General features: G+C 42.5%; 1 protein-coding gene across 3 annotated transcripts; it reads right to left on the reverse strand.

Annotated features, from left to right (window-relative positions):
• Window positions 1–408: 408 nt before the first annotated feature.
• Window positions 409–12442, reverse strand: SAXO4 (stabilizer of axonemal microtubules 4). Of its 3 annotated transcripts, none has more exons than XM_075836981.1 (13): window positions 11613–11809; window positions 10536–10636; window positions 8696–8831; window positions 8422–8575; window positions 8205–8333; window positions 6770–6833; window positions 6252–6358; window positions 5878–5946; window positions 5047–5133; window positions 4870–4950; window positions 4694–4782; window positions 648–779; window positions 412–573 (listed from the first exon to the last, which is right to left on the reverse strand). In XM_075836981.1, exons 1-12 carry the CDS (start codon window positions 11792–11794, stop codon window positions 662–664), a joined length of 1317 nt encoding a protein of 438 aa, XP_075693096.1. In that variant the 5' UTR covers window positions 11795–11809; the 3' UTR covers window positions 412–573; window positions 648–661. The 3 variants fall into 3 exon arrangements, with proteins under 3 accessions (XP_075693097.1, XP_075693096.1, XP_075693098.1); XM_075836983.1 differs by lacking the exon at window positions 11613–11809 and adding an exon at window positions 12350–12442 and having other exon boundaries at window positions 417–573; XM_075836982.1 differs by lacking the exon at window positions 8205–8333 and having other exon boundaries at window positions 409–573.
• Window positions 12443–12656: the final 214 nt, after the last annotated feature.

The raw sequence follows: 12656 nt of genomic DNA on the forward strand, positions 1-12656 counted from the left end.
TTATATACTAAGAGTTTAACTAAAAAAAATATATATTTTTTTTCTAGCAACACATTCCCTTTAAGTGATTGCCTTCGTATGCTTATTTGTTACTTAAGGGCCCTTTTACATGGGGCAATTATTGGGCAAACGAGTGTGCACTCCCGATCATTGCCCTGTAATAAAGAGGGCAACGATCAGCCGATGAACGACCAAACTGATCGTGTTGTTCCAGCAGCCTAAAATATTATCGTTCCCAGGATAGAAATGTATGGGGATGAGTGGTCGGAGTAACGAGCGCTCGTCCCCATACTAGCTCCTTGTGAAGGGAGCAAACTATCGACGAGCTGTCTTGTCGATCGGCGCCTGTTTTTACAGCCAATATTGGCCGGTGTAAAAGGACCCTTAGTCTTGATATCTTGTGCGTTTTTGTATATCTTATCTTTTAATAACTTTCGATCTATTCACTAAGCGATTGTGTGTGTGTGATCGTCTTTATTCTCGCAATCCTTGAATCCGCTGTAAAAAAAAAGGAATAACCCTTTATTCAGCTCTTTTCTTCAGTGTTGAGTTGTTTAGAAACCACCTTTTACCCTGCAAATTAAAAATAATATATTTTGCAAAAAATACGTTGTGTACAGTGAGTAGAAAGCATTCAGCCTCCTTACCTGCTAAGAGTGTTTTAGATGCCAGTTATATGCACTTCATTATTGACGGAGAAGCCGCTGTGCAGTTGTTTCTGAATCCCACCACGTGTCCAACCTTCTCTGTCTCTACCATGGGGTACAGGATCATTGAACCTGGGATAAATTATTCATGGTTACATAAGGTCACATTGGAAAAAATGTAAACTATAAATAAAAATAAAGTATGTGATTGAGGTCCCATGCACACAACTGAAATTTTTATCTGTAATTGTGGATAAAACTACTGATCCATTCATTTCTATCAGCCACGGACAACTTCCCGTATATTTACGGGTGTGTATGTGTCTGGGCCGTAGAAATGACCCGCAAATAAAATAAATAAGGTATGACATGCCCTATTTTTACATTTACGGACCGTGCCCCTATACTTTATACTGTGAGCACGGCCCGCAGATGACAGTCTGCAGCCCGTCCGTGCAGTATTTACTGACTGTAAATACTGTGTGAACATGTGCATGAGGCCTTATGCGTGGTGCAAGAGGGATTGTGCCAGTAGTTTACCACTTGGGATCCAAGGATGAGCAGTTACCGCTGTGTGCAAGGACCCTCTACTGCTTCACACTGAAGCCCTACAGGTCCGTATTACAGACACAAGCACTCTGTGCTGCTCTATGGAGCCGCCATGAGAATGCCTCTAATACAGCATGGGTTGGCGCATGCCATGATTTTTTTTTCCTCTTCGTGTCTTATGAAATTCATGCGAGAAAACCCTCTGCGTGTGCCGCTGTGACCCAGAAACCAACCCTCTGAGCAATTCAGAAAAAAAATCTTCTTGTCGCCATTAATGGGAGTTCACTGCGTATCGATGCATAGCGTTCAATTAGAGCTGTAAAAATCCCAATGCAGTTATCTCCTGTCACCACTAGTGGGAGCTCACTGCATAGGGTTCAATAAGAGCTGTAAAAATGCCTAGGCAATAAATATGCAATGTTAAATACTTTTATGTAAAAAAAAGACAACAGTATAGTAGGTATGAATCTTTTATTGGCTAATGATAAAAATTATATACAAAGCTCATAAATCCAGGCGTTAGATTGAGTCCTTGTGTCAATGGCTGGAATTGTATCCGGCTTGAATTTCCAAATTTTTTTTTCTCTCTGTTCTTAAAATGTCTAATACTGAAGAGTCAATTTATGATCCACTACATGAACACACGTCACATCCCCCATCAGACTGACTCCAGATCCCTTATCTCCTAAGTCATCACCCCTATAACCTCAGTTTATTGCCCTGGGTTATCTTAATGATGTATTACCTCACGTAAAAATTGTCTTTGTGTAACATCTTAAATGTGCTTTTTTTTTTTTTTAAGTCATTCATTTGTAAACTTGCCTGAGGAAGGAGCCGGCGTGCTCTGAAAGCTTCATATATAAGTTTTATGGTTAGCCAATAACGGTATCATACCTTAGTCGTTAGTCTTATTTTTTTTACACAAACGTATTGCATATTGTTTCTGGCTAACACGGTACTACACTGTTTTAGGCAGTAAATAAAAAAATATATAAAGCAATAGGTACACATTCCTGCCCTAGACCATTAAACCCTTCACCATCCTAGACCATAAAATAATAAACTTTAGAATTTATATTACTATATTGTATTAAAAGTTAACCACTATCCACTCTAGATCTCCAAAAATATTATATATTAAGCTATAACCAACCTAGACTACCATGGGTATTGGATATCGATATTAACCCCTTCATCCCCTAGACTTACAGAAATGCTAGGCATTAACCGCTATCCTACTGGAATATTCCTGAACGATTCTGTGTAAACATGTGTAATGAAGTACATGTTGAAAGTGAGCGCTAAGGCCCTGATCATATATGCGTAGGTCTGTTATGTATTTTCGTTGAGATCTGCGATAAAGGCCCCTAATGTAGCATCCAACGCACAGGTTAACTGGCCCTAGCAGTTGGTAAAACATCTGTTTATGGCCACCTTAAAGGGAACCTGTTGCCAGCGTTTCACCTATTAAACCAGCAGTACCTGGTGGAAGTGGGTGAAAAATCATTTTTATGTGACCTATAATTATCTTCTAAGTAGGCTCTGTACCTTTAGTAATCAGTTTTTTAGTGTTCCCGTGCCGTATGCTATGGAGGATAAAAGAGTCATATCTTCATTCCTCAAGCCTTTCTGAGTGTACCCCGCCTCCTTACTTCTGATTGACAGCTCCTCACCTCCCTCCAGCACAACCGAAATCCTGCGCTTGCGCATCGATGTCCTTTTCTGGTGCGTGTGCACGACGGATACCATACCGGCGCATGCAACTAACAGTAACTAGATTAGAGGCCCGGACGAAACAGGGAAAGGTGTCGGACCATACATGACGGGTGCATGCGCCCTATCTCAGACGAAATTTCGGTATTGAGGGCGAGGGAGTTTTTGGCGATGCGCGAGCATAAGAATAGGAACGAACGAAAGTGCCGAATTATAACCATAAAAAGCGCAAAATGTTTGCAGAAAATTATTCAGTGAAGCAGTTTAGGAGAGGGGATAACGACAATGAACTTTTGACAGCAGCAAACCAGCAAGGGGTGAGTAGAGTTCAATAGGTGAAATGCTGGTGATCGGTTCCTTTTAGAGGCTATGTACACCTTTGAACACGGTTTTGTATATTTGTTGTTTTTTTTTTAAATAAAAATATATATCAGTGTGATTCGTGCAACTTTCTAATGACTTTTTTATTAAAAATAATTTTTACTTTTTGAGATACAGCTGCTTTGTATCCTGTATATAGAGCAGCTGTATTTTGCGCCGAGACCTGAATCCATCAGGTCAGCGGGACTGACAGGTTGAGTGACAGCGGGTCCTGCGTGTCTCTGACATACAGGATCCACCTGTTCTCGATCACATCTAAGTTATTAACTTCGATGTGATCGGTAACAGCTTCATCATGCGTGTCAGAGATACGCAGGACCCTCTGTCACTGAACCGTCAGTGCCGCTGACCTGACAGATACAGGTTTCAGCAATAGATACAGCTGCTTTGTATACAGGATGCAAAGCAGCTGTATCTCAAAAAGTAAAAATTATTTTTAATGGAAAGTTGTACCAAAAACACTGATACACATTTAACTCGTTCCCCGACCGCTGGCTGTGTATTTACGGCCAGCGGTCAAGGTACTTAAAACCCGCACCATATACTATTTACGGCACGGGTTTTAGCTTGCTGCCCGAGCGAGCGTCAGTGACTGTCGCTGCTTCTGTCTTCTCTAATCTCTTTTACACAGTGCTCAATGAGCGCTGTGTATATGAACAGAGGCATCGGCAGTGCCGCATCCTCTATTGGTCCCGGTGATCATGTGACTTACTAGACCCAGCACAGCCCTATTAGTGACAATAGTCACTATGAGGGTATGTTCACACGCTTAGCAAAAAACGTCTGAAAATACGGAGCTATTTTCAAGGGAAAACTGCTCATGATTTTCAGATGTTTTTTAAGCCACTCGCGATTTTCGCTGCGTTTTTCACGGCCGTTTTTAATAGAGTCTATGAAAAACGTCCCAAGAAGCGACTTGCACTTATTTTTCGCGGCCGCGTAAAGAAACGGCCCGTCGGAACAGAACGCTGTTTTTCCATTGAAATCAATGGGCAGATGTTTGGAGGCGTTCCGATTTTTCGCCCGTTTACAGCCCGAAAAACGGCCGAAAGTAGGCCGTGTGAACATACTCTAAGAGGGCTGCTTTCCCCTGTAGCTGGGGCTGCTGTGCAGCCCCAATTACAGTGGAAAAACATGGTGTAAAAGAGATTAGAAAGAAAAAAGAAAGTCTCCCAAAGGTCTTTTTTCTGACTGGCCTTTAAGGATTGATGCCTAGCACTGGTGGCAAGATTCGGAAATCTTTGGTTTATATTAAAGATGGGTCAACCGATTTGTTAAAAACGAGCTTCAAATTTTGTCTACTAATATCTACAAATGTGGAAGTATTTTTTTATCTCTAATTAATGCTGTATAAATAAAGAATAAAAATGTGATTAATAATAAAAATGATGTAAATACGCCACCTTAGGTTGTAGTTGGTCAGATACTGTTGCGGGGGCTCCTTCCCTGACTGGACATAGGTGAGATTATTGTTACTGAATCCAGACGCCTCCTAAAAGAGGAACATGGGAGTCATATATTATAATCTAAAATCCTAAAAGCGTTATTTACCCACCTTCTAAAATATTAATTTACTCACCTTCTTACCACTGTACATCCTTCCCAAAAGACCATCTATGTTCTTATCTTTATCATTGGACCGGAAGTCATCCAATAGAGCCTGTGTTTTGTTGTCAGAGGAAGCAAAAAGAAAATCAAAGTTGGAGAGGACAGCAGAGAATAAAGGATACACCCCAACTCCATGGATAAGACTTACATTATTACGAAGAACTTGATCTAGTTCCCGGGAGAAACCACTGTCTCTGTCGGAGTTCCTGGCCAAAGCTGGTAGCGGCTCTCTGCCCTGTTATTCAGAAGATAGAGGTTTAGGTTTATGGTTTTCTAATAAAATGATGTCCTCTCCCATTGGCTGTATCTCCTGGCATGTGCCCTCAACAATGGTTCGACCAACTTCAGAACAACCTGTCCTGCTGTGAGAAGATTCAGTTTGCATGTTTGTAAGGAGTGCACAGCCTTACCAAAAGTAATTTTAAACCCTGTCACTATATGTCCTAGCTTAAAACCCCCTTCAAACTCCACCCCCTATACTGTCCTCCAATCCCTATCCTATACCTTTTCTCCCCGTTCATTCACACCTTGCCCAGGTAAAACAGTAGCTTACCCTTCCACCCCTAGAATGTCTGGCGCCGATGGCCATGGGGCCATCACCATTTTCTCCCTATCCTGTCTCCTACTCCCCCTAACCCTACAAGCCTTTCTAGGGGCATCTGACCCCCCTTATGGCCCCTTGGACTTAGTCCCCAAACCCTTGTCCCTAATTATCACTGGCATATATAACCATTTTCTGTAGTATTGGGTACAATAAGGCATTTTTGCTTAGTATACAGTCATATAAACTTTTGCTACCTGTGTAGGTATCCTTCCTCCAGAGGAACTATATTGTTATCAAACAAGGGGATAAGGAACTGGCACAAGGGCATTGAAGGGGGGCAAAATGTGGAACAATAATGGGGGGTCCATTATGATCTTTGCTATAGGACCATCTCTATTCTATTTATACCATTGGGAAGTGCAGGCTAGTGGTTACCTGCAAAATGGAAGCTGGTAGAAAATCTGTCTTGGTAATGCTGTGTCCCATCAAACGGTGGTACCCCTTCTATAATATATAAGCACATTAATTTAGGTTCATTTAGGTGAGTTAAATAATTCTTGTCAGCAGAGAACAAGGTTACAGGTTGATCTACATATTCTGGGATCACCATTTTGTTGAACTGGAACCAGTTTTATCAGTAAACACTTGCACCGGTCTGAATTTTCCTGGACATTGATGAGATCCTGTAGATGAGTAATGCATCTGTATACCATGAATATTTCCATGTATTATTGAGTTATTAAGAGAAATCCTGCACATCTGCCATCTATCAATAGCATCGTGCCTCTATCCCAGTGTTAAGAAATTACCGGCACACGATACTGTGAAAAAGGATCATGGGTTATAGGTTCCAAATTTGATCCTTCAGTGAATCCAGAATTTTCCATTTCTCCGATTATTGTAGTTTGAGATCTTCCTGTAATGAAAGGGAATTTGATAAAGTATACCAAGAATAAAACCAGAGATATTCAGACTTAGTGGACAGTTTATTATGAACAGTAGGACATTTTATGTGTGGTGGTTATCTGTCGTCAGCCGATGCACATGCTATGGGGCTCACGGAGAAGCGGGTGCCAGTTTAGATTTTGCCCATCTCTTTTCTCATGGGTGTTGTGAACTATGGGGCTTTCCCTATCCATAGTCATCCCAACATTATGATGGATAATAAATATCCTCCCCATTTGCTCATATAACAACATGACCACCAAAATTAATCATTGACCTCATCCTTAGTAAATAAGTTGTCTTCCTACAAAGGACAAGGGCAAGGCTGGTAAGAATGACAATTCCTTGAAACATCTACCCACCCTTCCGTTATGAGTCTCACCTGGGTGATGAGCTGCCTTTGGGGTGAACCTGGTTTTGTATTCTGTAGACATGAAGGATGGACCCTGAATCAAGAAGATGAATTTAGTATGGAAATAAACACCTGCAGATACTTAGGATATGCCATCAATGTCTGATTAGTGAAGTCCAACCCCCAGGACCGCCACCAAATAGAGGAACAAAGAGTCTGTGCCTTCACTGCAGTACCTGACACTGTGCCGCATATAACTGTGTTTTGTATTGCAGCTGACCACTATTCAAGTAAATGTGGCTAAGATGTAGTACTAGACACATTTACATGGTCGTGAGCGGCACTGTTTCAGGAATTGTAGTGAAGGGGTCCCTATTCCGTTTGCACTGTTGATTGGTGAAGTTCCATGTTGATAACACATTGAAAGCCCATCCTAAAATCTGAGTTAGGCGCCATTCATAACACGGTTTGGCTTTCCATCAGAGGTGTACGTCGGGAAGACTCCTGATGTATACCACTGACGAAAGGCCAAAATGTATCCCACTGTATGGCATTAAATGGGATACATTGCCTGGGGACTGGCCCCGTGAAAACTCCTGAAGTCACTGTTTAGACAGTGACGTCAGGAGCTTTCCCATGGCCGGAGTCTCGGAGCAGAGCATCTACTAGCGGTCTGCCAGGGGACTCGGCCACTGCTTCTGACGTCACTAACCATATATCGACAATGATGTCAGGAGCTTTGCAAAGCCGGAGTCGCCCACAGCGCCGGCAATGCCATGTCCGGGGATTCCGACCCGGGAGAATTTCTTGACGTCACAAATGGACAGTGACATCGGGAGCTCACCGAGGTATGTGTTTAATGTATACCTGTAACGGATGCCATAAAGTGGCATACGCTCTAATGTTAAAAAACTTTATACCGTGCAGTCTACTACGCTATTCCATCTGTCAAAAAAAGGAATCCCAGTCCGATGCAGACCAAAAGGACACTTTTTTGGTCTCTGTTGGGATAATCAAGCCCTATGAACGCGTTTATCGGATACGTTGGAGCTTTCCTGACATACACAATAAACGTAGGGCAATAACACAATGCATATGGGGCCTTACTAGAGACCGTCATCCGCTGGCCAGAGCAGAGTGCAGCTACAAAGAGTAGCACTGGAGGAATCAACATGTCCGTGCATTACACAGACAGTCCATTGATTTTTATAAGAGCTGTTTAATGCGTGATTTCTACTGTAGAAAAATTAAACACTTGCTCCTGGGTTCCCCCACAGAATACAGCTGTCTGTGGTCCTCTTTAACAGAAAGGCATTGTGCAGCAAGTGAATGGGGATGAGCTGCAATACCAAACACAGCCACTAGACAAGAGTGGCGCTGTTTTTGAGGAAAAAAGAGCACATCCTTATTTCTAATCCAGAACAACAAACGTTTCTGTTGTGGTTGAGCAATTTAATTGACTCACATGTTGGAAATTTTCAATGTCAGGAGATCCCTTTCCTTGGGGTGCAAACAGCACTGGTCGATGTTGTGGTGAGATACCAGGTATGACTTCAGAACCATAATCTCGAGTGTCAAAGTGAACTGACTTAACCTGTCATAATGAAGTCGGAAACCATTTAGAGAACCCCTTTAATATATACAGATATTAGTATTATATAACGTCATTTCTGATTACTTACAGCCCTAGACTTGGGGTTGGTAACTTTGCTGCTCCTAATGTACCCACTTTGTGGGGGGTAAAGTGTGTGGGGTAACGGCTCAGCACCTGTCACGTGTTGATGTGCGGTAAAGTCTCTGTTAGTGATTGATGTGTAATTGTTCCGCAGGATCAACCTAATGTAGAAGAAGAGAAGCAAGCAGATCTATTACAGTAAAACATAATTTAATGGCAAAAATAATCAATCATGAATAATAAATAGCAGATTCTACAGGAATATAACATAACGAGCTAACCCCATGCGTGGGTTATCCTTCCGATCCAGATTGGGGGAGTAGTACACAGCTGGTCGAAAGTTGGACTGGTACCCTGTGCTGCGATGGGAATGAGTGCCAGGGTACAAGACGCTGGCAGCAGCAAACTCTGGGCAGCCTGCAAAATAACATTGAGGACACTTTAAATAAAAAATATATTTTTTATTACGCCTATAAATTACTGTAGAGTATAGATTACTCATTCATAACAGAAAGGACAGAGTGACATAAGAATATTTATTTGTGACATACACTTTACTAAGGCAAAGCTACAACTGTATGGATGGAACTAATATTTATGTCCATCCAAAGGGCCAACACAGATACTAGTTTGTGGTTGATTTATATATTTCTTATTTATAAAAAAAAATTGTAGTGCCACCTTAAGGAACATGGGTGTAATTACACGGGAAGCCACATAGCCGCTGCAATGGTGCCCGCCAGCTAAAGTACCCGTCTACTCTAATCGGTGAGTTTCAGTTAGTAATCGGTGAAGATGATGGAAGAGGTAGTGAGAAACGTCAGGCAGAGAGCTGGGGAATATAGAAAAGGAGAGAAAGACCCAGGAGACCAAAATAAATCATAAGCTTTTCGTATCTTGAACTCACTTGCTCCTGAAGGTGGTCAGAGTGAAGCGTGTGCCTTCTTTGCTATGGTGCCCCATGGTTACTTATTATGTCCCTCTATATAAAGCTATCCTATAAGTCAATGTTACACTCAAAAAGGAGACATGGACTTTAGCCAACCTGAGATATCCGCCTGTGGATATACCTGTTTCGTCTGCCTGACCCCTTGAGGACTGAGCAGGGATAGGGCTCATTCAGACGAGCGTATATGTGGTCCGTGTGACTGCCATTAAAACAACGGCCGTCACACGGACTCATGTACTTCAATGGAGCCGTTCACATACCGTGCTTTCAGCAAAGGGTGTGAAGCGTCCGTGAAAAATAGGACATGTCCTATTTTTTTTTGGGCGATTCACGCATCCCACCATAGACTTCTACAGTAGACGCTATAGGATACAGGGAGTCAGACTGAAGATCCCATGACTTAACCGCAGTCTAGGAACGGAGCGCTTCTTTAATAGTAAGAATGTCATCTTTACTTTTTGGTACAACTGCTTTTTCTGAACTGGTGATGCCCAAAATGCCCACTCCCCTATTTAATACACACCTTGGTGAAAAAAGGTTGTCTGGCTTAGAAGATACATTGTGAAATACCCTATATGCGAATCCTAAAGTAAAAAAGGGAAGATCCCTGATCATCTAGAGGAGCATCTCTCTCTGGAAGACCCAGTATGTCCATACCGTACACAGACAACACATTGATTTTAATGGGCACTTTGATATACTTTTTTCTCTTGAGGTGGCGCTGCAGGGAGATCAAACACAGAGATTACAGCTTCTTGCGAAACCATTCTAAAAAAACATGCTATTGTCTAACTCAGACAACCTTGCCAAAGTGTCATAGGCCACCGAACACCTACTTAAAAAAAGACTTCAAAAAAATATTTTCTCATATATACTCACCAAAATACAAACATAGAAAAGATGAAAAAGGAAAAGTCCGAATGGAATATTCCCCACCCCCTCCCTGCACAGATATGAAGCCTAGGACAAGGATTCAGAGGAATCATGGGTCCGCCATACAGTGCAGATTGATAACTATAGTAAGAAATCAATGTGTACTACATACAGGTCTAGTACAGCTAAAAAAAACAGACAAAATCGACATATAGAGGAGTATTAATCAATGCAAATATATATTTTATTACCATTCCTATCTAAATTCTAATTCTGTCCTGTTTTATTTTTTCACTCACCATACGAGGTGCTATAATTGGTACAATAGAAGTTAAGAGGGTCACAAATTCCTCCTGAACTCCCCCGAATCCCTGGAGACATTGTTCCAACAGCAAGAAGTCTGTGACAAGATGAGAAAATGCTCAGAGGTTTTGTGCACAATGTGGAATCACCAGGCTACTGTGGCTATGGAAACGCAAACAAAGTGGAGTGTTGAGGTGTAGAATTCCATTCACAAGAGATCAAATTATAAGGGTATGTGCACACACACTAATTACGTCCGTAATTGACGGACGTATTTCGGCCGCAAGTACCGGACCGAACACAGTGCAGGGAGCCGGGCTCCTAGCATCATACATATGTACAATGCTAGGAGTCCCTGCCTCTCCGTGGAACTACTGTCCCGTACTGAAAACATGATTACAGTACGGGACAGTTGTCCTGCAGAGAGGCAGGGACTCCTAGCATCGTATATAACTATGATGCTAGGAGCCCGGCTCCCTGCACTGTGTTCGGTCCGGTACTTGCGGCCGAAATACGTCCGTAAATTACGGACGTAATTAGTGTGTGTGCACATACCCTTACACTTCTGTCTCCACCACAGTGAAGATTTATGAAGCTACTCCTCAATTTTAAATGACCAGTTAGGGTATGTTCACACGGCAAACGAAAAACGGACGTAAAATACGGAGCTGTTTTCAAGGGAAAACAGCCTCTGATTTTCAGCCGTTTTTTTTATGCATCAAGCTTTTTTTTATGCGTTTTTTTTACGGTTTTTGGAGCTGTTTTTCTATTGAGACAATGAAAAACGGCTCCAAAAACAGCTCAAGAAGTGACATGACTTCTTTTTTACGGGGTGTTTTTTTTATGTGCCGTTTTTACAAACGGCCAGGTAAAAAAAAACGCCCCAGGGGAACAAAATGCCTTTTTTAAAATCAATGGGCAGATGTTTGAAGGAGTTCAGCCTCCGTATTTTTAGCTGCTTTTTGGGGCGTTTGAACATACCCTTATGGATTCTCTGTGTGGCATCGTATTACGGAGATATTCTCCAGTCGAAGCAAAGCATCTAGAGAATATTTCTCTAAGGCTAGACTCACACAAGCGTTGCGCATCTCAGATGTGGAAAACTGCCGTTTATCTCGTCCGAGGTGCATCCGTTCTTTTCCCTGCGGGATGCGTTATCTCTTATCCCCCATAGACTAGAGTCTGTGGAGAGATGCGTGAAGCGCAAAAAAATAGGACAAGTCCTATTCTCACGTGGGCCATTCACACGGTCCATTGAAACAACGGCTGTGTGAACGGCCCAGTTGAATTACATAGGTCGGTGTGACGGCCGTTGTTTTAACAGCCGTCACTCGGAGGTATAACACGTTCGTGTGAATAAGGCCTAAGAGTAAGTCCACACGGGGCAGATACGTTGCGTAAAGGTACACAGCATATCCTCCCAGTGTCCGCAGGGAATTCCGGTGCAAAAAAACGCACCAAATGTCCGCTGTGGATAACTGCAGCATTAGCCGGCCACCTGGGATGACGTTTTATCTCAGGAGAACGCCGCAGCCTGTGATTGGATGTAGTGGCAGTCACATGGGATGAAATGTCATCCCAGGGGGCTGGCACTCTGACGTCATTCAGGCCGGCCTCCTGGGATGACGTTTCAACCCATGTGACCGCCGCTACAGCCTGTGATTGGCTGCAGTGGTCACATGGGATTAAATGTCATCCATGGAGGCCAGCCTGAAGAACAATTGACATGCTGCGGCTTAAAAAAACGCACCGCAGGTCAATTTGTGTGCGGATATAGTGTCACAAAGAGTGTGAGTCTCCAGACAAGTACCTTACAATCACCTCCTGACACCGACTAACAGGTACAGCGGTTTATATGGGTGTTGTCATGCAGAGGCTCCATAGCAACTACTCTGGCTCAGATACCCCAGGTCTTCACTGAGCAGAGGACAATGAGGATTGGCAATACTCAAAGCAGATTTTCTCTATAACTTAATGGCCTATTAATGAAATTTTTATAAACATTTATTCTAGAAGAACTCTTGAAGTCAAACTTGAAATCTATCTTTGTGCGATTGATGTCCTAACACTAGTGGGCACAATAGTACCCACCAAAGTGCCATCTAAACTTCCACAAG

Source organism: Rhinoderma darwinii, chromosome 9 (assembly GCF_050947455.1).
Source record: "Rhinoderma darwinii isolate aRhiDar2 chromosome 9, aRhiDar2.hap1, whole genome shotgun sequence".
Taxonomy (NCBI): domain Eukaryota; kingdom Metazoa; phylum Chordata; class Amphibia; order Anura; family Rhinodermatidae; genus Rhinoderma; species Rhinoderma darwinii.